At 45.2% G+C, this 26,089-nt stretch overlaps 1 protein-coding gene across 2 annotated transcripts in view; it reads right to left on the reverse strand.

Annotated features, from left to right (window-relative positions):
• Window positions 1-7,210: 7,210 nt before the first annotated feature.
• SLC35F2 (solute carrier family 35 member F2) overlaps window positions 7,211-26,089 on the reverse strand; it is a 49,479-nt gene continuing 30,600 nt past the window's right edge. For both annotated transcript variants that reach the window (XM_045077530.1, XM_004764411.3), the window contains exons 2-8: window positions 23,994-24,169; window positions 20,313-20,440; window positions 15,845-16,004; window positions 14,614-14,770; window positions 14,052-14,104; window positions 12,642-12,796; window positions 7,211-8,255 (exon numbers count right to left, since the gene is read on the reverse strand). In XM_045077530.1, coding sequence (XP_044933465.1) covers window positions 8,070-8,255; window positions 12,642-12,796; window positions 14,052-14,104; window positions 14,614-14,770; window positions 15,845-16,004; window positions 20,313-20,440; window positions 23,994-24,169 — 1,015 coding nt within the window. In that variant the 3' untranslated portion in view covers window positions 7,211-8,069. The remainder of the gene's footprint in view (window positions 8,256-12,641; window positions 12,797-14,051; window positions 14,105-14,613; window positions 14,771-15,844; window positions 16,005-20,312; window positions 20,441-23,993; window positions 24,170-26,089) is intronic.

Consider the following 26,089-nt stretch of genomic DNA (forward strand, 5'->3'; position numbering starts at 1 on the left):
TAAACATGATGTAACTGTGCCCCATTTTATGGAGCGGTTTCTATCTGTGACATTAATAATGACGAGTCATTGGGGCGCCTGGGTGGATCAGTGGGTTAAAGCCTCTGCCTTCGGCTCAGGTCATGATCCCAGTGTCCTGGGATCGAGCCCCGTATTGGGCTCTCTGCTCAGCGGGGAGCCTGCTTCCTCCTCTCTCTCTGCCTGCCTCTCTGCCTACTTGTGATCTGTCAAGTAAATAAATAAAATCTTTAAAAAAAAATAAATAAATAATGACGAGTCACTTTGTGCTTTCTTGACTTTTGGATCTTGGCCCTTCGCAGTCCACAACAGAAACAACTGTCTCAAGATGACAAGGGAAGTCGTGAGATTGCGAAACTCAAAAGAGTTGAAGTGTAGTGTGGGGGGCGGAGGGGTGACTGCACCTGTGGGAGGCAGAGCCAGCACCCCTGGAGGATGAAGGGCCCCAACATGGCCGGAAGGTTGGTGTTGCACAGTGCTCAGCGCTAGAGGGCAACCCAGCGGCTCTGTGATCACAAAACTGGTGGTTTCCTCCAGAAGACATCTCTGCTCAGGCCCAAAGATGCCTTGTGTCCTCCAATTCACCCAAGGGTTTTTTAGGTTGGTTGTTTCTTGTTTGATATTTTTTTCAACTCATAGACAAAGAACTCCATCTTACAAGGTTTAACTTCATAATATTAATTATTCTAGCTGGCGTTTCTAATAGTTCCCCAGGTAGCAGGCCTATGTCCGGAAAGCAACCAAAACCTGAAGCTCAGAACTTATTCTCAAATTACCAGGGCCTAAAAGGACTCTCTGACAGGCGTGAATGCTACCAAGTTCTAGATCAAATGATTGCACCTGAGTGCCACTAATCAGGACAAAACAAAGCATCCATGCTTAAAGCCCACAATTCTCCTGGTTCTAACAAGACTTCCATGCATCTAAATGACTATGATTTTATTATGAAAATTAAAACAATGTTTTGCAATTTGATTACTCTTTATTTCTGTCACACATTACTGGTGTTACTATTTCAACAGTGACAGATAATGAAGGCATTACTACTTTACCATAGCGTCACAGTGTGATGGTAGAGTCCAGACTCTGGAGTCAGACAGATGAGAGTCTAAATTTCATAAAGTTGCTTAACTTCTTTAGGTCTTCCGACAGATAGAGATGCACATAAACACCCCCAAGGCTTCTCCCCGTCCAAGCACATAGTAGAACTGCATTCCCTTTGAATTTGGACAAGGCCAGGTGACTTGCTTTGGCTGATGAAATGTAAGAGAAAGTGCTACCTGCCCCTTCCAGGCAGACTTTAAGAGTCAGGGAGGGATTTTCTGTGATTCCCTCTTTCTGGTAAAGCTGTTTCATTAGCCAGAGCCCCAGAGTGAGGACAACTTGAACCAGATCCACAGTGGAGGAGCATGGCCAAAAATGAAATCTTTGTTGTTTTAAACCAATAATATATTTGCTGTTGTTTGTTACAGCAGCATAACTTAACCTATCTTGACTAATAAAGCCCAATTTCCTCACTTGTTCAATAGGGGCATGAATAGAATCTGCATTCTTAGAGGCACCCAGGTGGCACAGTCGGTTAAGCATCTGACTCTTGATTTCAGCTCAGTCTTAATCTCAGGGTCATGAGCTCAGACCCCGCGTTGGGGCCTACTTAAAAAAAAAAAAAAATAGAATCTACCTCCTTAGAATGTTGTGAAGTTTACATAAATAATGCAGGTTTTAGGAAAACCCACCACACTGTGAGACACGTACTACATCTAGATCAGTAAGAGGTACAAGTAGAAAGGGGCAAAGGATTGCTCAAGTTCATCCAGATCTTTAATCATAGAACCATCCTTTCCTCCTAAGCAGTCACCTGGAGAGTCTATCAAAGTGCTAGTTCTCTACTCAGACATGCAAATTCTGGCTTCCAAATATAGTCACTCTCCCCAGGGTTCATGTGAATACTGGGGTGATCATAATTTCCTTTATTCCCTTCTATTTAATTTGCTTGACATTTCTCAGCAACACTTGTCTAACCACAGGAAATACAACCTACTGATCTAGGTGCTTCTTTCACCCAACTAGTGCAGCATTTCCTCACCAAATGTCTTCTAGAATTCTTTGGCCCTATTTGCACTGATGCCAAGAATGAGATGACCTGGGAGGAAGACTCACAAGCAGTTCACAGATACCATCCGGCCTCATCCCACACACTAAATCATCTTTGGGTTTCTTCCACCACAGAATTATTACCTACTTTCCAAAACCAAAACTAATGCTTCTCAACTCCAAGATTGACCAGCACATAGAAACACATGGTCAGCAACAGAAATGCAGTTCTTCTGAGTCCCTGTTATTTTTAAGGCTTGATGTTTGGTGCTGTGTTAAATGTTTCAAAGTGTATGTTCATGACCTTTCTCATTCCTTTGGTGTTTCAGTTTGCTACGAGTAGGGCAAGATCTGCCCATCTAGATTTTACACTTTCATGAGAAGGGTAAAATATTCACATGGGCTGGCAATTAGGTAAATTAGCAATATAAGGCAGAAAGTAGACCTCAAATTCAGTGTTTTCGTAGACTTCCCATTTTCTTACATTAGATATTGATTCTACAAACCAACTTTTGAAAGCCCTTCAGTGCCATTCATAGTACCAGAGACCCCCGGGCTCTGACTTTCCCTAGTTTGTTCTTGTCCCATGCATCGCTGTCTTGGGGATCTATGTGAGTATCCTCCCATAACCTAGCCAACCTTCTTCCTAGGAGATAAACATGCCCTCAATGAACTCCAGGCAATTAGAAAGTGCCCTGCTGGGTATTTACCCCAAAGATACAGATGTAGTGAAAAGAAGGGCCATATGTATCCCAAGGTTTATAGCAGCAATGGCCATAGTCGCCAAAGTATAGAAAAAGCCGAGATGCCCTTCAACAGACGAATGGATAAGGAAGATGTGGTCCATATACACTATGGAGTATTATACCTCCATCAGAAAGGATGAATACCCAAGTTTTGTAGCAACATGGACAGGACTAGAGGAGACTATGCTGAGTGAAATAAGTCAAGCAGAGAGAGTCAATTATCATATGGTTTCACTTACGTGTGGAGCATAAGGAATAACACGGAGGACATTGGGAAACGGAGAGGAGAAGTGAGTTGGAGGAAGTCGGAGGGGGAGACGAACCATGAGAGACTGTGGACTCTGAGAAACAAACCGAGGGTTTTGGAGGGGCAGGACTGGGGGGTTGGGTGAGCCTGTGGTGGTTATCAAGGAGGGCACGTATTGCATGGAGCACTGGATGTGATGCATAAACAATGGATCTTGGAACACTGCATCAAAAACCAATGATGTATTTTATGGTGACTAACATAACACAATAAAAATATACACATATACATATATAAAATAAATAAATAAATTTCTATCTGGAAAAAGAAAAGAAAAGAAATTGCCCTGCTCTCTACAAATAAGTCTCCCAGAGTCTCCTGGCCTGACCTGGAGTCATCCTGCTCTGCTCCGCACAATGAGACAGGGGCATGAACGATGTTCGTGCATCAGGACCTAACAGTCCCAGGGGATGGACACTTCGCTCCCCAGTCGAGCCACATACCCCTGCTCTGGCATGGCTCACACTTCAATGAGCAGATCAGGAACCAGGCCCTGGCTCTCCTCCTCCTGTCTAATCCTCCGAACGGACAGTAGGGATCAAATAAATGTGTACCAGTTGTGGGCAAGTAAAGGTACCATTTACACTCAACCAAGAGATGGACTAGGGAACCGAGGCTTTACAGGAATGCCTCTAGGTGGGTGTCAAGGGTGGGGGCAGATTCCCCGAAGCAGCTGCAAGCAATCTTACCGACAAGGCAATTTCTAGAGAAAAGAGATGCTAGAAGGCAAGGTGGGGACAGGGCTAGTGCTACTGGTGACCGCGGTGGTGTCGGTGGTGTGTCTGTGCGTGTCTCCGTGTGTAAAGGTGTACGCACTGAACGAGCAGTCTTCACAAAGACCAAGCTGGATGAGGTCTCACATGGGCTCACAAGACCAAAGTCTGAAAAGAAATCTGAAAGAACGAAAAAATGGGAAATACTCGGGCATGATTGAAAAGCCTGGTTACTCAGCGGGAAGAGACATCGGTGGTCAAGGAAGGCGGGACTCTGCGCAGAAACTCCAGCTTCGTCATCTCAGCCTCTCCACTGGGTCAGCCATGGCTAGGAACAGCTGGTCGTGGGATGACCATTTGGCACCATCTGAATACTTGATGCGATCAGGTGGAGCCAACAATTGTTCAAATGACTTTTGTATTTTTCCTTGGTATCACTTCTCTTTCCCTTCCAACCTAAATTTCCTCCTCCTCCAAAAGTATCTGCACTTGAAGATTGCTCGAGGGGCCTCCGGGTGGCTCAGTGGGTTGAGCATTCGACTCCTGATTACAGCCTGGGTTGTGATCTGGGGTGGTGGGATGGAGCCCTGTGTTGGGCTCCACGCTCAGCGCGGATCTGCTTGTCCCTCTCCTTCTGCTTCTTCCCAGCCCCTCTCTCAAATAAATAAAATAAATCTTAAAAAAAAAATAAAATAAAAGATTGTTCTAAGAAGATAATACTGAGACCAAGGAATAAAGTGCATGACAAAAGCATTAAGAGAAGACATTTAGGGACATTAAATTCTACAAGTAAAATTTTGCTGGTCTGAAGCGCCTTTACTCCCCTTGAGATACCATCTCTAGATTGCTGGACGTCTCAAAACACCCTTTCTAAGGCTACTGGAGAACTGCCTGTTCAGCATTACCTAATTTCCTCATAAATCTCTTGCCTTTTCATCAGCTAAGTGGCTATCTGCTGAATTTCCCTGATTTATGGATCTCTTTTGAGGGCTGAGGATATGTCCAGATACTAAGTGATTAAATGTGGATGGAAATGGCACGTCCCCATAATAATGATGGAGGAGAGAACCGTGACTAGGCATACAGAGGGCCACAGACACACAGGCAGACAGACGCTTAAAAGGGCAGGCTCCGGGGCTACGGGGAAAACCACTAACAAGCTGGGCTCTACACGAGAATCTTCCACCTTCTCTCCCAGGATGCGTGTGCTGACTCAGCGGTCGGGGGATGGGGTGGGGGGGGTGCCTACTGCAGGCTGCTAGAGCTGCTGAAAGCAATCCTGGCTTCTGTTTTCACCACGGGCACCAAACTGTGTGCCCTCCTCGCGATGCTTCAGCTTGCCTGAGAACCCCGTCCTTCAGCGGCTCATGGAAGACAATCTCTGCTGAGGGAAGTCATCCTAACACCATCTTTTAGGGGCACCTGGGGGGCTCAGCTAGTTAAGCACCTGCTTTCAGCTCAGGTCATGACGTTGCAGTCCTGGGATCCAGCCTCGTGTGGGGCTCCCTGCTGAGCAGGGAGTCTGCTTCCCCCCTCCCCGCCTCCTTCTTCCCCACCTCCCTGCCTGTGCGCACTCTCTCTCTCAAATGCATAAATAAAATCTTTTAAAAAGGACCTGGAGAAGTTGTAAAATGCAAGGTGGTTTAGGTCACAGGTCTTGGTCATACTTGCTAAAGCGCCACCTGCTGGACAGGCCATGGATAACACACATACATTCTCCGCAAGCCGCTGGTCCCCAAAAAGGGGGGAAACGTTCACTGTCAACCAGAGAACATAGTTTCCATGTCCAAACAGGGAGAATGACTCCAGCCAAGCCCTCTCTTCTTCCAGCATCACCACAGTCCAAATGCGCAATTTATTACCTCAATACAACACGAGGGAACAATCCAGCAGCCCTATTATACTATTCAGCAGGGTTTTGTTAATGGCATAAATATCTACAAGAAAATACTGAAAAATCAATATTCTTCTAATAGGGTGGAAAAGAATTTATGGGAGGTTATCAGCTTAAGAACGTGTTACATTTCAAAAGCTTGTATGTGAGCCAGATGTTTGAAAATACATTTTCCATGGGAGTGGTGGTACCGAGACCGGGGAAACTCTCGATCTTTACGGACTTCTATAAACCAGGATGCAGGATTTGCGATCCGTTTATTGAAGTGCTGACTGTCACTCACAGCACGGCTTCTCTGGAACACTGAATTCTAAGTTTTGATTTAGGATGCTCAGGGTTGAAGTCCTTTGCCCCTCTCCAGAGGGAGCAGGTAAGGGAAAAAAAAAAAAAAAGCCACTGGGTTTAGGGGGACAGGGGGAAAGAGCCAAGCAGGAAGAGATTAACACTGTGCACATATATCTGCAGAAAACGCCTTAGTTTAGGCCAGTCTCCCCTTAAATGTTCTGAACTGCAGCCAGAGACAAAGTTCATTTAATAAATGTCCAAGGGGGCGCCTGGGTGGCTCAGTCTGCCTTCGGCTCAGGTAGTGATCTCGGAGTGCTGGGGTGGAGGCTTCATCAAGCTCCCTGTTCGGCTGGGAGTCTGCTTCTCCCTCTCCCTTCGCCCCAGCCCGCTGCTCCTGCTCGCTCTCTTTCTCCAGTAAATTAACAAAATCTTTTTTAAAAGTAACTAAATGCCCAAGAACTGAGACAAAAAGAGGTCTAGAAAGATGAATAGAGACCATGGTTGACATCGAAGAGCTCAGCCGGCGGCGAGGAACGGCAGGTAAACAGCAAGCACTCCATAAGTGCAACAAGGAACATATGAACAAGGGCCCTGGGAACCTAGAGGAGAGGGAGCCTGACAGCCTGAGAAAGGCTTCAGAGCAAGAGATGATGGTTTAGCTCAGACTTGACATGCACGTGGGGCGCCATCACCTCCGGCTCTTCACGTCACCCCGCGCACACAGGTTTGTTCCTAGGCAGGGTGTTTAAGAAATAATGTGTTCATCCAAACGGAAGTCTTGCCCCAAAGGTGAAACACAGCAACCTAAGCTTTTCCCATTCATTGGCAGCTGTGAATGATACACAGTGAAAATCAAACATCAGTTTTAAAGGGCTGCAGACAATAAAAAGTTATTTCACTCGAAAAACTTAAAAAAAAAAAAAAAAGGAAAAGAAAAAATTAAGGTAACTCAGAATTTTAAAAAGTTTCTTCCAGCAAATGATCCGTGGGCTCCCTGACTTCCCCTCCATCCCAACATAACCAGGTAGGTCTGCCGCAGCTCACCGAAGACAGGATTCTGAGAAGCCGGACAGGAAGAAATGTTGACTATATTAAGTCATTTAAAAATCCAGAAGGGAAACGGGTTCATCAAAGAAACCACACAACAAATGTATTGCCATGAAATCAAAATCTTTTAATCACATGAACAGTTACCCTCAATTTCTTTATTACATTAAAAAAAAAGTTTACATAGAGTTTACAGTTTTTGCAAAGTGGCAGCATGGTCGTGGATAATCATGATGATGCTACACATTCACACTGTGAATTGAAGAATGATCGGAAAATCTCACGGCACGTTACAAATCCTTGGTGAGAAGCCGTGCACTGTCCTCTTAGAAGCGGACAGGGGGTCCCCAGGTCTCCCGCACCACCCCTCTCTCCTGCCCAGACGGCGCTCATACCGGTATCCCAGTCTCTCTCAAGGGCTACCCCAACCCGTTGCTGCCATATGCAATCATCAGACCCCGGGGTGGGCCACAGGGCTTGCGGACGAGGACGACCTCAGCAAGACAAAACACCCGGAGGCCTCCAACTGTGGAAGGCTTCTCCCGTCCCAAACAGGCCTGGACTGCCCCCACTCCGGCCAGGACAGCCCGCTTGCGCCCGCGCCCTGAGGCTGGATCACGCCTGGGTATCCACCCCACCAGGCTTTTCCGCAGGTGCCTCTGACACCCCAGCATGGCCCGCACCTGTCCCCCTGGCACGACCAGGCATTGGTCCTCAAACCCACAGACACACAATCCTAGCCACCTCAGCTTCTGCTCTATTTTCCAATTTCTAGTTTTGATGCATTATTTTCTATTCCTTTGTAAAATCTAACCACTGGCTCCAATCCAATGTCTAAGGGCTCGCCCCGCCCAGTAATTTTCCAAGAGTCCCCTCTGCCCCCAGCAGGCTCTGCCGCCTTCCAGCGACGGCCCCCGGTTTCCCGGGAAGCCTCGGGTGCCCACGCTCCGCGCCTTCCTCTCCAGCTACAAGGCGGCGGAGTGGGTCTCCGGCAGGTTCTCCTCCAACTTCAACCCCAGGTTGTCGATGCCAATGCTGGTGACCTGCGGCACGTCGCTGTCCGCCGGCTCAGCCGTGCGCGTCGGGGTGGAGCAGTACAGCACGAAGCCCACCATGATGACAGTGAAGGACAGGATGTAGAGCCCGGAGAACTAGGAGGAGAACAGGAGGGGGCTGTGGTCTCTGGCAAACGCAGGCCAGCTGCTGCCCTGGGCCAACCACGCGATCCCGTGACCTTTGTTTCTGGAAGCTGCCTAAGGAGACGCTGATACCCCCAAGCCCTCCGGTGCACGCGTGCGTGAAGACACGGTCTCGGGCATCACCTGTCCCACCAGCCGATCCCTGCATCTCTAGGAAACGGAACTTCTGCCTTTCTCTGTGCTATGCCCGGCTGGACGCCACCCCGCAACCAGCCCCACTCAGCAGACCATCAGAGGTCAGCCCGGACACCAGGAGCGAGCCCATTTCAGACCCTAAGCCCTGCTTGTAATGTGGCTATGAAACAGAGAAACACAGGACCCAGGATAAAATGTGGGCAAACAGAGAAGACAAGTTCTCCACAACCCTTCGCGTATGCGAATGCGATAAAATCCAGTTTCTTAAAATTTAATAAATTATCTTCTTTCGGTAGACAAGGGTAACAAGCAGGTAAGATTTTTAGAGCTCGAAGAACGTCATTTTTTGGAAAAGCCTCAAAGCCCAAGAGGTCACTGGTGTGAAGTGCAGTCGGACAAGCCCAGGGCGTGAGCCTTGTGGGTGAGCCTCCCACCGTCCGGGATTCCGGAAGGACCAACTGCAGCGAGAGCCCATTCTGACAAACACACCACAAGGATGTTCAGAGTTTCTGGTGACCTTCTCCAACCCACCCCCTCTGTTAGGAAAACAAACATCCAGAATAAAATGCAGTGAAGACAAAAACACTAATTCACTGTTTATTATTACTGAAAAACGGCCTTCTGACATACCCCCAAAGTTTGAATAAATAATAATATGCACTTTGCATATTTGCTCTTATTTGAATGGAGGAGCCATACAAAAGTTCAAGTATTAAGGAAATTAATAATTATTTTTAACAGCATGAAAGATTAAAGAAAGAGAAGAGCTGAAGACTGACCAAGGATGATGTAGTAAAAATTAAGGTTAACTATGTAACATAATTAATGTGCCATTAAACACCTAGGATCATTTTTTTTTCTTGGTACAAGCAAACTCAAATTTATGAGTGGTCTTGCTAACCTGATTTCAAAGTTAAGAACAGAGGATGCTGGGGGTGCTTGGTGGCTCAGTCGGTTAAGTGTCTGACTTCTGCTCAGATCATGATCTCAGGGTTATGGGATCGAGCCCCGCTTTAGGCTCCCCACTCCATAGGGAGTGTCCCTCTCCCTCTACCCTCCCCACCACTTGTGCTCTCTCAGATAAATAAATAAAATCTTAATTAAAAAAAAAATGGAGCATGCTATTTTATTCAAGCCAACAAATGTTTAATTCACTTAAGATTTCAAAGTATGCTCCCAAAGAGTTCTAATGCCTAAAAAGAGTTCTAATAAGAAGGTGATAAAGAAAAACAATAAGAAAACATAACAGACTAGGAAAGGAGAGGAGAGGGGGGGAGAGGAGAAAGAACAAGATACACTCCAAAAAGTAGCAGGAGGAACTAAAATAGGGTTTTGAAATGAGTATTATGTACAGTCCTGGTCATCTCCGGGCTTCTCTGAGTCACCACTGGCTTCTGCAAGTTTATTTTCTAAAGATGCTCAATCACTTCCTAACCTTAAGCCTTTAGATATCTTTAAGGAATGGAAGAGCCACAGCCCTCCCCAAAACAGGAAAGCCTTCACCAGATTCAGTGCAAAGAGTCAGTGATAATGACGTGAGTCAAGCTTGGCTTGACACCCAAACCTGGCTTTAGTTCTTGGATCCAAACCAAGCATGGTCCTCACAAGCATGGCCAAACACAGCTGGCATTTAATAAATACTTTTTGGGGAAAAAGAAGATTCAGAGACTATTAGGGAAAATTAAACCTATTTAGATTACCCTTAATTTTCAAAGTCAATATTATAAAGTCAGTATCTATGGCCTCCTATAAAATGTTTACTGTTACCTGTAGGGAAGCCTACACATCTTGTTCAAAACATGTCCTGTTTGGTTTGGTGGTTTTAAATGGTTGGATCCTCTTAAGAACCAGGTGATCAAATGGAGTCATTTCCCTTAGAAGGGAGAGTCTCCGAGGGAATGAGGGAAGTCTCCTGAATTAGAGGCTCTAACCTTTATCTCCCTTCTTTTCATTCTTTTTTTTTTCTTTTCCTTTTTTCTTTTTTTTTTTTTTTCTTCTTTTTTTAATTCTACTGGTTGTGTCAGGATCTATACTGGAAGTTTCTTGTGGCTACTCTGGTCAGTAAGTATTTACTCAAGATCAATTCCAGAAGAGGCAGAGTCTGACACTGAGGAATGCAGAAATGTTTAAACTTTTCAACTGTGGATTTTAAAAATCAGAGCGAAGGTTATTTTAGAAACTACAATTTTAAGAATTGGTGGTATAGTGGGCTTATAACTGCCTTTAAAACTGCTTCAAAATGCTAGGTATTGCACACCCGGGGGGCTCAGTAGGTTAAGAATTTGCCTTCAGCTCAGGTCATGAGCTCTCGGGGTCCTGCAATCGAGTCCCATGTCGGGCTCCCTGCTCTATGGGGAGTTGGCTTCTCCCTCTGTCTCTCTCTACCTCTCATGAATAAATAAATAAAATCTTTAAATAACTTTTTTTAAGCGCTAGGTATCTTCTTTAAGCTCTGAATGGTTTCCCACCTCTATAATTTACTCTGAAGGTCACAGCAGACCTACTCTCTGTTCTACAAGTCTTGAAATGGCCTTTGAACAAAAACAATTAAATCTGATCTGGATTAAGAGACATGGAGGGACAAAGAAACATAAAGCAAAAGAATGGAGAAGGAATTTAACGTTCGCATGCTCTAATTTTGAAATAACGGTTTAAAGTTATATGGTCAAAAAAATGAAATACAAAAAGCTTTTTCATGTTCAAGTTAAAAGCAGTTAAAAAGCAAATATCTACATGAAAAGAGCTTATAACAGGTAGTGGTATATTTTAAAAGCTTTTCTTTCTTTAACCTTACTTTCTCCTTCCCGCTGGGATAGTATTTTGCTTAGAAGAAATTAAACTACTAAAGCTAAACCAATATATTTGGTTTAAAAAGAAAAACGCACAGGTGAGTGGGGTCCTACTTTACATAGATAACCTATAACCACTAAGCTTAACTGCAGAATAGAAACAACATCACCTCCTGGTGGCAGCCATGTGAAATGCAAGCACAGCACCACAGCTCACTTTTAAGGCTCATTTTGTAGCCCCTGGCAGCTGTTCTCATTAAAATAATAATAATAATAATAATAATAATAATAGGGCACCTGAGTAGCTCAGTGGGTTAAAGCCTCTGCCTCAGCTTGGGTCATGATCTCAGGGTCCTGGAATCAAGCCCTGCGTTGGGCTCTCAGCTCAGCGGAGAGCCTGCTTCCTCCTTTCTCTCTCTCTGCCTACCTGTGATCTCTGTCAAATAAATAAATAAAATCTTTAAAATAATAATAAGAAATTTTTAAAAATCTAGGCCTGTCAGGTCACTTCTGCGGGGGCCTGCCTCCGACACTCTGATTCACTCCAATATTTGTTGCTTTTTAATGATGCAACAAAAAGTTACAAATACTCTTTCAGTCTAAGTTCAGGAACACCTTAACCACCAAGTTTGTAAAGATAACACCGAGTTCCTTTCATACATAAGGCAAATGGTTTATGTTTCTTTAGCCGAAATTTCTGAGAACCCACTAAACAAGGCGCTGTGAGTTCATGGCCAATTCCTGGGAATAGTGTAAATCAGTGTCAAGCAATTTCTGCCTAGGTATAAAATTCTACAAGGACAAAGAAATGTATTTGCTGTCCCCAAATGAAACTAAAAGTATCAAGCAACAGCCAACATTCTCGGTATTTGTTCAAATAACTAGGATAGCAAGCTCACCGACAAGCATTTACTGAAGGTATACTCAAGAAAGACAGATTTCCAATGTAGCAGTTCTCAAAGTACACTCCTAAGACCTTAGGCACCCAAGACCCTTTCAAAAGTCTATAACATCAAAACTTTTATTGTATTATGAACATGATTCTATTTGCATGGAGTAGATCGTTCAACGAGATTGTTGCCCAAAAAGATGAGGTTTTATTTATGGATCTAAAAGACACCCACAGAGGGATGCCTGGGTGGCTCAGTTGGTTAAGCAGCTGCCTTCGGCTTAGGTCATGATCCCAGCGTCCTGGGATCGGGGCCCCTATCGGGCTCCTTGCTCCGCGGGGAGCCTGCTTCTCCCTCTGACTCTGCCTGCCACTCTGTCTGCCTGTGCTCGCTCTCACTCGCTCTCTCTGACAAATAAATAAATAAAATCTTTAAAAAATCTTTAAAAAACTAAAATAAAAGACACCCACAGCTTCTTTTAGGCCAAGCAAGTGTTTCTATTTGAACACGATCTATTTGCTTACCTTATAGCCAAACAGAAAGAGTCCAAAGAAAAGACTGTAGAGGTCGGCCGTCAGGATGCCCAAGTTCACAGAGGTGGCACTGGTGACTTTAATCACTAGTGGCATGAAGCTGTACAGGCAAAACATAGAGAGGGCAAACGCCACAAAAAGCAGAGCTGCGGAAAAAGCAAAGTGTAACAGCTAACATTACAGGAAGAAATCGGAAGGCAAAGACCCTTTTAAGGCTTGGCTGCCATCTACAATTCCCTGACCCTTCCACAAACTCTCCACAGAGCCACTTGCTAATGCTCAGCATTGCAAATGCTGAAATTTGCAGAAAGCCCTCAGGGCAAAAAATAGTCATAATAATAACAAGATACGACACCGAGGAAGGACTTCAAAATCGCAACACGGTGTTCGATGGTGAAGTCCGTGGGGACTTGCTCATGGTGTGAATGGTTCAGCAGCTCCCATCACTGGCCCCAACCGCCCACCCCCGAGAGTGTGATGTTGTGATAAAAGGTCAATAAAAGCAGAATCACTATCAAGAAAAATCACCATAGTCTTTCGTTTGTTTTTGTCTGGTTCATTGGTTGGACATGATTCGTGTCACTGGACTCAGAATAAAGCGTTTTTAGTCACCAAAGGCAGCTTATGCTTATTACCTTGTGCTTGCGTCACTAAATTCAGCGCCCTCGGAAAGCACGGTCTAACCATCCTCTTCCGGGCACAGCGCGTGACCGCTCAGCTTTGCAACCACTCCTTCAATCCCACCCCCATACTCAACACACCCCCAGTCACACTCACTCACATTCACGCACTCTCACTCACACCCTCACAAGCCAGGTTCTTTAACTGAATCAAATTACGTAAGCACAGCCAACACACTTCGTGACATTTCACGGACTGTTTCTAACTTCCTTCCACCCGTCACTCAATAAGGTTGGAGGAGTCCTTCCTAACCGTTCCCTCACTGTTTGCTACATTGTTTGTTTGTGCAGATGCCCAGGAACATCAGGTGAGAGTCATATGGAAGGCGGTGGGTGATTCCACGCCGTCAGAGTATTGGGGTTAATGTTTCACGAATTACATGGAGCAGACAACCTTCAAATGAGGATTGAGGACTCGCGACGCAGACCTAATGGAAAGTGAGTGTGACCAAAGGTCAGTCGGTCTTGTTCAGAATTCCTGGTAAAGAAAAGCTCTTCCTGGGCGTAAAGATTAAGAATTAACTCCTGTGAAGGTTCATTTACGAGTTCTCAGGGAAAACTCAATGTAAAACCCTGGAGAACTCTGGGTACCACATTGCTCTGTGATTTTACAGAAATGGTTTAATATTACTTAAATGAAGTATTTATTTCTCAATGCGTACTTTTGTCACTCGAGAGGAAAGGCTACTGACTCAAAGAGGAAGACCATGGATGTACGTACCGATCTTCCAGTCCCACCGAATGCCGGCAATATCCTTATATTCCACGATCAACCTGAGATCAAAACCAGAGAGAACCACACACTCATTGTCACTAGCTTATAAGCATTTTAGTTGCTCTACTCCAACTAAGGTGAGGAATTATGTTGATTTTGAAATCTTTCTTAGTATATAAAAATAAGTATCTATAAGATAAATGACAACAAATAAAACCAAAGGAGCCCACAAACATGCTCAAGGCCCTTCGAGGCACTTTTCAAAGAGCACCCAGCATGAGACTATGCTTTCCATTTGAACAGGGAGTTAATATTTTCTGTTAATAACTGAAAAATAACGTTGTACTGGGAATGCCTGTACCACACCATAAGCAGAAATCCTAAGCTTCATGCGCATGTAAGAAAACAAGGTGCAATTCTTGATATTTCAAGAATCTTCTAATCATTAGCCAGCTCCTGATTTCACACGGGAATCTGGGCCAAACCACAATGAGTATCGGTAGCGGGAAAGGAATCGTGTACCACAGATGGGCTTATTTTGTTTTGAAGGGAGACTTTAGACTCTTACAGCTGTATGCCGCTGATCACTGTTCCAAATAAGCCCACCATCCCTAAAAACTCCTGTCTGCTCAGCTTCTTCACAATGTACTCTTCACACACGTTAGACACAGCATAGAGGGAAGCGCCTAGAAGGACCAAGATGTCACCAATCAGGACGTTACTGCCTACAGGAAGACAAGACACAAAAAGGTACACAGCGTCAAGACAGGGGACCCTTCTCGCCTGGTTCTAGGAGTTGATCTGGTTCACATCAATTTGAATAAGATTTTATAGAAGGGGAGACCCTGGTTTCTAGAAGTTTAAAGACTCTTACTCCTCTCACTTTCTGGCATAATTCTGCCGTGATTTTTCATATTCTGACCCCTCGGGAGATGATGCGACTGGAAGACGGATAATGTAAGGCCTTAGGAAATGATTCTATGACAAAGAAATTAATGGAATTTAGGAAAAGGAATTAACTAAAAACTACAGGGAAGGAAGCTAGGTAGTCAAGGTCATCTTCTCTCAATCCGAGGACACCGTGAAGTCACTTGTAGACTAGGTAAATTCAGACACCATATTTAGATTTTAAAGCATCATCTGAACTTTGACCCGAAGGAAGTCCAAGTGTTCTCATTCACGGAGCGACTAGAAAGAGGTCAGTCACCCAGTGGACAGAAGCTTCCTTTTGATAAAGAACCATGAATCTACAGTAGGATTTACTTTTCTTTCTTTCTTTCTTTCTTTTTAAGATTTTATTTATTTATTTGACAGAGAGAGATCACAAGTAGGCAGAGAGGCAGGCAGAGAGAGAGGAGGAAGCAGGCTCCCTGCCGAGCAGAAAGCCCAATGTGGGGCTGGATCCCAGGACCCTGAGATCATGACCTGAGCCAAAGGCAGAGGCTTAACCCACTGAGCCACCCAGGCGCCCCTACAGTAGGCTTTCCAGCAACTAATCCAAATGGATGGACCAAAAGAGGATTATTGCAAATATTTAAAGAAACTTCTCTCTCATGAGACAAAACAAAACTATTTAGTGTAACAAAAGGGAGCAAGGACCATGGGCAGGCAGGAATGCAAAGCACACTTGGTGGACCGTGTCCTGACAGCAGAAGCCAGTAAATGTGAAAATAAAACTGAAAAGACAGTTTAAGCAATACACGTCTTCCGTCTTTTCCCATAGAGCTTTGCAATACGGAAGCGAAAACACAAAAAACACCTTGTTTTCTGTGACCGAAGCAGAAGGACTACAGCCTCACCTGAATTGTCCTCCCTCCCCGCCAGGATGTCTGCACCGACCATCGTCCCCACACCCAACAGACACACAGCCACAGCGATGAAGTGGGTCGCTCTGTATCTTGCGTAAAGAATAAACCACGAGAGAGCCATCAACACAGGGATCCCGAAGCAGTCCAAGAGCTGCAATGAAGGAGACACAAACAGCGTGAGCCTTCTGTCCTTAACTACGTGAGTCTTCCGTCCTCAACTAAAACATGGGTAACTCATGCTCGGAGTTCCTGCCCGTCCTGTATGTCTCGACGGCGATCTACCGGATTACTCAGGTTTACCTTCCCCTGGATGGACGCATTGTACCTTCACAGCCCTGTGAGACTGAAACCACGGTCCCCATTTTACACATGAGGAAAACCAAGGCGCAGTCGGGTTAAATGAGGTGCTCCGGATCCCACAGCTGGAAGCGGGAGAACCAGTGGCTGACCCCAGGGATTCTGTCTCGTAGACTGTGTTGTATCTCTACCCTCCCGCTCGTGTTTCTCCTCCAGTCCAGCAGGCAGACCTGCTCTCCCTCACTTGACCAGTACTTCCACACCTCAGGTCGGGGAGACCTTAGGAGAGGAGCTGGAGTGCAGAGAACGAGAGAGATACGGCCCAGCCCTCAGGAGCCGACAGAAGGCTAGACAGACACAGAAGAAATAGTCACACAAGCAGGTGTTCAACTGCTGTTGGGCTAAGAGCCACCGAGAGGTACAGGAGACTGTCAGAAAGCCCAAAGACACCATCTCCCTGACTGGCCAACCGCACCGTGGCTCACAGCAAATCGATATTCCTCCATCACCCAGTGATCATGGGTCCAGAAAAACCCTCTCCACGTCTAATATGGCCAGGCTACAAGGCAGTGCCAAAAATCACAGCAAATTCAAAATCACTTGTAAGATTAAGGGGGGGAAAATGGAGATTTTATTCCCTCCATTCCTGAATTCACAAATCATGTGAAGTGCATTCAAGGATAAAATATATTCCGTATGCTAATAATAGTCCCAAACCTACTTTACCATTCCTCCTGTTTTTTTTTTTTTTTTTTTTAACCTTGACTTGGATTCTCTCTGTGTCTGTCTCATTTTGGACAAGGCCCTAAATCTCCCGCAGCCTCTTGAGCCCATCCCCGGCTGCTGACTGATTGCCTTTTGTTGCCGTGTCAGTCCTGCAGGCCCCTGCGCCTGGGTGCGGTAAGGGCACCTCGCCTTGTTATTTATTCCAGCTGCAGAGCTCCAATCCCCTAAGTGCTTTACGGAGCCAGCCTGAATAACAAACCATTAAATGATGCAAATGATAACAGCCTGTCTCGGAAGACGCCAGCACAATCCAGCCATAATGACTTAACAAAGTCTAAACGATGTTCCTTAAACCCAAAAAAGTAAAAAAAAAAAAAAAGACCCTCTCTAAAGTCTCACAGGAGACTCCCTATCCTTAAATTGTGCCTTAAAATTGAACTTAAGTTTATTCTATCCTGGGGGCGCCTGAGGGGGGCTCCATCGGTGAAGCCTCTGCCTTCAGCTCAGGTCATGATCTCAGGGTCCTGGAATGCAGCCCTAGTGGAGCTCCCTGCTCAGCGGGGAGCCTGCTTCTCTCTCTGCCTCTGCCTGCCGCTCCTTTGTGCTCTCTCGATCCCTCTCTGTCAAATAAATAAATAAATAAAATCTTAAAAAGAAATGTGCTCTATTTTCAACAATTTGGGGTGGGCCGTGAGTGGCCATCTAAGGGACCTGCCTACGCCCTGCTCCCTGGCCAGTCCTCCTCGGCGTCACAGTCGGAAATGAAGAGATCAGACCAGATGATCTCAAAGGTTCAAAAGTTCCCCTTCTCATCTGCTCTCTAACACACGGGGCCATCTACCTACATGGACTCTCCTTCTTATATACTCTTGGTGATGGCTGTCTTCTCCTTGATGAGTTCAGTCCCAAGAGCCTCCCTATTTAACCTAATCTTTAAAAATTACTGGGGCCCCTGGGAGGCTCAGTTGTTAAGCAGCTGCCTTCGGCTCAGGTCATGATCCCAGGGTCCTGGGATCAAGTCCTACGTTGGGCTCCCTGCTCAGCAGAAGCCTGCTTCTCCCTCTCCCACTCCCCCTGCTTGTGTTCCCTCTCTCGCTGTGTCTCTGTCAAATAAATAAATTAAAAAAAAAATTATTGTCCAGCCACAGTCCGCAAGGTATGAAGTCAGACGGCCAGCGGAGGCAGGCACAGATACAAAGCTGAGTTAGACTTTGTTAGAAATACTTTATCAGACACGGAGCGGAAAGGACAAAGGAAGACAGGAGGCCGTAGAGAACGGAGGACCGGGGCGTCAAACGGCACGTGTTCTAGGAAGAACAGAGCAGCCCAACGGAGGAGAAGCTGGCCGTGGGAGGGAACACAAGGAATAGTGGTAAAGCAGGAGGACACAGGGGCGGAAACCTAGCCCACAGGGTGCCCACAGGCACGTTGTAAGCCTCCCGTAAACCACTCCGTCCGTGGTCGCCGCTCCAGCATCTGCGAAGGAATCCCTAAGGAGGAGGTTCAGAGACCCCCAGAGACCAACTCCATCCTTCTACCCAAACTGCAGATTTACTCAAGTAGAGAATCATCTGGAAGAGTCCCAGGGACAGTCCGAACCACTTCAGCAGGGAGCTGTGCCTGCCAGATGGCCTTTTTGTCATGGACTCCTTGAGAGGACCAGAGCATGTAACTTGTGATGACCAAATGCTTGTTTTTCTAAGAGGCTAGAATGGAAGAAACTGTTTTCAATAATCTAAGGCATGAACCTCAGTCAGAAACCCAACTGTTAGGGTTTTTGCTTATTTGCGTTTAGACCTTGTACCAAGTGAAAACTGGTCATTATCAGTCATCCAGAGTTCCAGGAAATTATAATCAAGTAACTGTGTACGAGGGAGGGTAGATGTGACTAGGAATGCCATCTTCTATTTAAGTTTACGCTTACTACCCAGAGCTAAAAGCACATGTAACCCTATTTGTGAGGAACTTGATCCTTTAGGTAACTCTTGTTTTTAATAGTTTTTTTTTAAAGATTTTATTTATTTATTTGTCAGAGAGAGAGAGATCACAAGCAGGAGGAACAGCAGAGAGAGCAGAGAGCCCGCTGAGCAGAGAGCCCGATGTGGGGCTCGATCCCAGGACCCTGGGATTATGACCCGAGACGAAGGCAGATGCTTAACTCCCTGAGCCACCCAAGCATCCCCACCTCCTGGTTTTAATTTTTATGAATGCTGGCTTTTCCTACATGCTTCCTGTGATATCTGTCTTAACTCTAATTTCCCAAAACCAAAAGGTCTGCTGAAGACAATCTTAGCATGATTAGCACGATGTTACGGAAGAGAAAATATTTAATATGATGCATTCAGATAAGGGTAGCATTTAATGTATATTCACATTGGGAAAGTACTGAATTTTCATCAGTCCTCATGTCTTCCAAGCAAAATAAGTCTAATTACACTTTAATTTTTCCAGAGATGAGATAAGGACCCCTCTGTTTCATATAATGAGAAAACTGATACATCAGAAAATTACAAATTTAGGGGCACCTGGGTGGATCAGCTGGTGAAGGCCTTCAGCTCAGGTCACGATCTCAGGGTCCTGGGATCGAGCCCCACATTAGGCTCTCTGCTCAGCAGGGAGCCTGCTTCTCCCCCTCACCCTCACCCCAGATCCTGTTCTCTTTGTCTCTCTCACTCTCCATCTCAGATAAATAAATAAAAACCTTAAAAAAAAAACTTACAAATTTATTAATTGTGAAGACTAAACCTGGCATTGGAGTCTCTCACTTTCACTTCCCTTCAGGAAACTTGAGTTGTTCGCAGCGGTGACTCACTGTCATTATACAGCCCACAGTTCGCTACCATCAAGACAATTGAATCAGTCTTCCTCAACACCTAGCTAAAAAGTACTGCTCTGCAGGAACATTTTTCCTTTAATGCAGCAAGAATAAAACCTAAAAAAGGAATAGGGACATCAGTTTTACCTCTGGCTACTCAAGGTGCGTAATCTCTACCCCCAGATATCTACAAGGTTGCTTCCAACAACTCCAATGGCTCATTTTGTCTCGAATATCTACTTCCCTAGCAAACATTCAACTTTTTTGCAGCACAAAAATACATTCCCTTTATACGTCATCTTCAAGCAAACTTAAAAAAGAATTCTTGTCAACAGCACAGCATCAATTGCCAACTAAATATTTATGTTTATTTTTGTAGCAACTGTTTAATTCCGTAATAGCTTTGGCAGTTTGGGAACTGATTGACTTGAATACATTTTCTCTAATTCAGGGAAATTTTACTCATTAGCACCTATGCTCCGTGAAGAAACAGACAGTGTCCACTGTGTTTAGGTTTTTCTACAAGGAAACGGCTTTTCCATAAAATTGGGTTAGCACATATGGGTTCGGATTCTTCTCTCGAAGCTGAAAAACCCACACGGGTCGGAGGAGGGCCCTCACCTGGACACTGGTGAGAGTGGTATACTGGTATGCTCTGACGATCAGGTAATTAGCTTCCACATCTGCTAGCCCGAGCAGGACGTACTTCCACCATTTTCTCTTCAAGATGGATACAAGGTTATCGCTACCTGGTTGAAAGAAATCCGGGTTGGTACATGTCCTTGAAAATGATGTTATGCATGTTGATTTAAAGATTAAAGAGTCAAAGTAAAGGTTTACTATGTCTTTTGAATATGGTCACTCTTTTACAATAAAAAAAAAAAAAAAGATTTTATTTATTTATTTCACAGAGAGAGACACAGCGAGAGAGGGAACACAAGCAGGGGGAGTGGGAGAGGGAGAAGAAGGCTTCCCACCAAGCGGGGAGCCCGATGCAGGGCTCGATCCCAGGACACTGAGATCATGACCCGAGCCAAAGGCAAATGCTCAACAACTGAGCCACCCAGGTGCCCTGAATGTGGCCACTTCTAATTTCCATTGTTCATAACCAAAATGCCTAAAACAGTTTAGCAAGTTGTTAGATTTCTTCTATTACAAGACCCAAGCTAAGATGTCCGCATAGACTAAGGGTTTAAAGAAACCACCAGAGAGGGACCCCTGGGTGGCTCAGTGGGTTAAAGCCTCTCCCTTCGGCTCAGGTCATGATTTCAGGGTCCTAGAATAGAACGCTGCATCGGGCTCTCTCCTCAGCAGGGAGCCTGCTTCCCCCCTCTCTCTTTGCCTGCCTCTCTGCCTACTTGTGATCTCTGTCTGTCAAATAAATAAAATCTTAAAAAAAAAGGAAAAAGAAAGCACCAAAGAGAAGTAAGTAGGAGAAAAGGGGTTAAATTTCATTTCCTACTGTAACAGAAATATAATAACCAGGTATGGGTTTAAATGCTGTCATTCCTGACAAGCTACTGGTTATCCTTAAAAAATCAAATGTTTTCTTATGAATTCAATGGCTATTTAACATCTGCATGTGGTCATTCTTCTGGAAGAGATATGCTTTCCAGAGAAAATTAAGTCAGTGGTAAGTTCATAAAAAAGATTTGGTGGCATCACTGAACAAACACCTTTTATCCCCAAATTCTTCTTATTCAAGTTAATGGCAATTCACTTCTTTGGAGACATTGGCAGATAGGAGATATATAATTAGCACACATATGAGAAGACTTTATGTAAAAATAACCTACAAGTAGGAATCATGACCAAATGATTATTATTAAAACCCAATTAGCAGGAACATCCTGAAAACACAAAGTCAGTCTTCTCAAGATGACATGGCAGATGCCCATCCACCATCTCACAGGGGACCTCACTGATGTACTTACGAGTCACACTGACTCCCTAAAGGCCAACACTACAAAGGAGCAAAGTCTAGCCCTATTGACCATGTACCCAGGCATCTAATTCCAACTCCTAAGCTCTTACCAAATTTGGCACTTTCCCCTTAACATGTTTTTCCCTCTCCCCCAACTGGTTTCCACTTTCTTTCAAAAATAAGTCACTTAGGGAGCCTGGATGGCTCAGCTGGTTGGGCGTCTGCCTTCGGCTTGGGTCATGATCCTGGAGTCCCGGGATCGAGTCCCGCATTGGGCTCCCTGCTCAGCAGGGAGTCTGCTTCTCCCACTGACCTCTCTCCTTTCATGCTCTTTCTCTCAAATAAATAAATAAAATCTTTAAAAAAAAAAAAAGTCACTTATTCCGACACTGGAATACCATTGTGCATGTTAAAGTTCATATGACGTTAAGGATTCACAAGCATTGGTGATTTCTTTTTTTTATTTTTTTTTTAATTTGACAGACAGATCACAAGTAGTCAGAGAGGCAGGCAGAGAGAGAGGGGGAAGCAGGCTCCCCGCTGAGCAGAGAGCCCGACTCGGGGCTTGATCCCAGGACCCTGAGATCATGAGCTGAGCTGAAGGCAGAGGCTTAACCCACTGAGCCACCCAGGAGCCCAAGCACTGATGATTTCATCATTCACCTTAAAACGATGAAGACGGAAGTATTGCCTCCTCCCGATCAGGTGATGGGCTACCCGTCATCTTCAAGTTTCTGAGTTCCATCCCATTTCATGTATTTTTAAAGCCATGCCCCCCTCTCGTGGGAAGGAGGTCTGTCATGCCTAGCAGCCCTCAGTGTGACGCGGCAGTAAGAGGACGGGCCCAGAGGCAGGCTAGCTGGGTCGGAATCCGGCTCCAGTTCCTACCTACAGGACTCATGGCCCGTTACCTAAGTGCTGTGTGCCTCAGTTTCCTCATCTGCAAAGTGGGGGTAACAGTAATCCCCACATGCTTCACTGAGAGTGAGGTGACACATCACCAAAGTGAGTTAATCAATTAAAATGATGCCTGGCACAGAAGTGTCCACCAGAATCTCACTTTGCCCATTTTCTGTGTCATTAGTTACAAATCATATTTCTACAATGATTCTAAAACAATTTCACTTGGGCATCTGGGTGGCTCCGTCAGGCAAGCCTCGGATGCTTGGTTTCGGCTCACTTTCTGATCTCAGGGTTGTGAGATCGAGCACCGCATCAGGCTCCTCATTCAGCAGGGGATCTGCTTGAGATTCTCTCCCTCTGCCCCATCCCCTGCTTAGATGCACACACTCTCCATCTCTCTCTATAATAAACAATGAAATCTTTTTTAAAAGAATGATAAATTATTTATTTTTTTAAGATTTTATTGATTTATTTGACAGAGAGAGAGAGACAGTGGGAGAGGGAATACAAGCAGGGGGAGCAGCAGAGGGAAAGGGAGAAGCAGACTCCCCACCGAGCCAGGGAGCTCGATGCCAGGACTCTGGGATCATGACCTGAGCCGAAGTCAGATGCTTAACAAATGAGTCACTCAGGGGCCCCAAGAATGATAAATCCTTAAAAAACAACAACAACAACAAAAAAAAAAAAACCAGCCAGCGATAAAGATGTTAATTCCTTGCCAGTTTTTGGCTTTGTCTCCCTCAGGACACAGACTTCATGTACATGCACCCAGTGTTCCACTTAACTGGAAATATATATTTTGGAGAGTGAGGCTCTTTTTAAGGGCTGTTTAGTATTGTCTCTTAAATACCAACCACGGGAGAAAAAAACAAAACCTAACTCGTAATGGCATTTACAATTTTTTTTTAAGTTTTACTTTTTAAATTTTTTTTAAAGTAATTTCTATACCCAATATGGGGCTCAAGAGTCCCACGCTACATCAGCCAGGCACACCAGCACTTTTTTATATTTTGACAACTTCTACTGGGACAGTTTGGCGCTACCTGTTTTTTGTTTTTTGGGTTTTTGTTTTAAGATTTTATTTGTTTATTTGATAGAGAGAGAGATCACAAGTAGGCAGAGAGGTAGGCAGGGAGAAAGAGGGGGAAGCAGACTCCCTGCTGAGCAGAGAGCCCGACTCGGGGCTTGATCCCAGGACCCTGAAATCATGACCTGAGCTGAAGGCAGAGGCTTAACCCACTGAGCCACCCAGGTGCCCTGGCGCTACCTGTTTTAATCAACATTTTCACTGAATTATACCTAAATCTCCATAAATTTTCAGAGCATTCAGGGGTGTCATACTTATCTAATAACTTCTATGAAGAACAGTTTCCTGTTCTTGGTTTTTATCTCATTTTATTTTTTTTAATATCTAGAAGCCAAAACATTTTTACAGAGATAATTTGTTGGAAAGATCACCCTCACATTTGACCTACCTGACTGAAACGCCAGCGTCACTGTATAAAAGAGAAACAGCAGGCAGTAGTTGATAAAGCTCTGAAGCATGGGGGTGTTCACTTTGTATTTTTCTGCCAGGAACTGGCTGGTGATGGCTGTCCCGCATATGCACAAGGACAACATCTGACCCAGGGCAATTGTCTTCAAGATATTCCTAGAAAACAAAGGAGAAAATCAGAACAACTCCCAACTAAGTTATTACACACACATACACACACACAGGCTCAACATGAAGAAATATTCTAATTATCCCAGGTGGTTCTTCAGTTCACTTCATTGCTCACTTCACATGCACTAAAATGAAAGTTTCGTATTTCGAGAGACTCTATCTTTGCTCTTTTACCTTTCTGATTTTCCCCCTCATTCCCACCAAAAAACATATTCCCCACCTTCACTGACCACACAGAGATCGTTTGGATTACTAAGTGATGTCATCTACCGTTTAAAGTATGTGGGTGATTTTTCCTTTTTTTTGTAAACGTTGACACTAGTTTTAAATTCTTCCCATGCATGAAGTGTTCACCACTTTCTCAACCTTTCGTTCTCCCGGGGACTTGATTTCTTCAACGAGAAGCAATGGCTTTCAAGGTTGCCTGCAGGTTTGAGTCACGGAGAGTTTTCGAAGGTTTTATTGTTTATTTTAGATAGAGAGTGAGCATCGCACACATGCAGGCATGAGTGGGGGGAGGGGCAGAGAGAGACCCACAAGCAGACTCCCCACTGAGTGCAGAGCCTGATGCAGGGCTTGATCCCACGACCCTGAGATCCTGACTCGAGTGGAAATCAAGAGTCTGACAGTAACCGACTAGGCCACCCAGCACCCCTGAACCATGGAGACTGTAAACGCCAATGTTCAGCTGCGCCTGGATGGACCGACCGCATCCTTGTCTCGGGCAGTGGGTCCCAGGCGTCGGGATCCCAGGCACCAGGGTCCCAGGAGTGGATGATGCTCCAAGCTTCCCAGGTTATTCCAGTGTGCAGCCAAGACTCTGAATCATGCTAGAGGCTGACACTTTGAATTCACAGAAGAATAAGACCCAGACTCTGCCTTTTGGCATTTAAAAGAAGCGTCTTAGGCACCTGGGTGGCTCAGTGGGTTAAGCCGCTGCCTTCTGCTCAGGTCATGATCTCAGGGTCCTGGGATCGAGTCCCGCGTTGGGCTCTCTGCTCAGCAGAGTCGGCTTCCTCCTCTCTCTCTCTCTGCCTGCCTCTCTGCCTACTAGTGATCTCTCTCTGCCAAATAAATAAATAAAATCTTTAAAAAATAAAAAAATTAAAAAATAAAAAAAATAAAAGAAGCGTCTTAACAACCAACGAAACCACATCACCATCAGTGGAAAGTAGAGGCCGGCGTGAAAGGTGCCACAGGGGCAGAACGTAGAGAACCCAGCAGCCTGTGAAACCTCCAGGGGAAGTATTGAAAATGATCTCTGGGTTTCTTTCTGTCTTTCTTTCTTTCTCTCTTTCTTTTTCAGATTTTATTTATTTATTTGAGAGGGCAGGGAGAGTGAGAATGAGCGAGCACAGGGTAGGGAGGGGCACAGGGAGGGAGAATCTCAAGCAGACTCTGAGCTGAGCGCAGAGCCCGCCACGGGGCTCGATCCCACGACCCTGAGACAATGACCTGAGCCGAAACCAAGAGTGGGACGTTCAACCATCTGAGCTGCCTAGGGTTAGGGTTTCTAGAGTGAATGACTGGGCAAATCCCAGGAAAAACAGGAAGAGGTTTGTGACGGGAGGACTCTAAGAAGCTCCCCAGGGAGTCTCTGCTTCCTGGCAGCTTTGCCCTGTGTGATCTCCTCTTGAGTGTGGGCAGGACCTGTCACTTGCTTCTAACCACTGGAATACAGTACAAGTAATGGGATGTCATTTCCATGAACACGTTCCTAAGGTCATCACTTCCATCTTGCAAGTCAACTCTACTCTCTCCCCTGCTGGATCCCATGAAACAAGCATATACAGAAAGACCCACGTGGAAAGGAACTGAAGGTGCATTCTGGCCAAACCCCAGCAAGGAACTGGGAACATCAGCCCACCGGTCGGCAAGGAAAGAAAACTTGCTAACTTGGAAACT

The sequence above is a fragment of the Mustela putorius genome, unplaced genomic scaffold (assembly GCF_011764305.1).
Source record: "Mustela putorius furo isolate JIRA1106 unplaced genomic scaffold, ASM1176430v1.1 tig00000198_pilon_pilon_pilon, whole genome shotgun sequence".
NCBI lineage: Eukaryota > Metazoa > Chordata > Mammalia > Carnivora > Mustelidae > Mustela > Mustela putorius.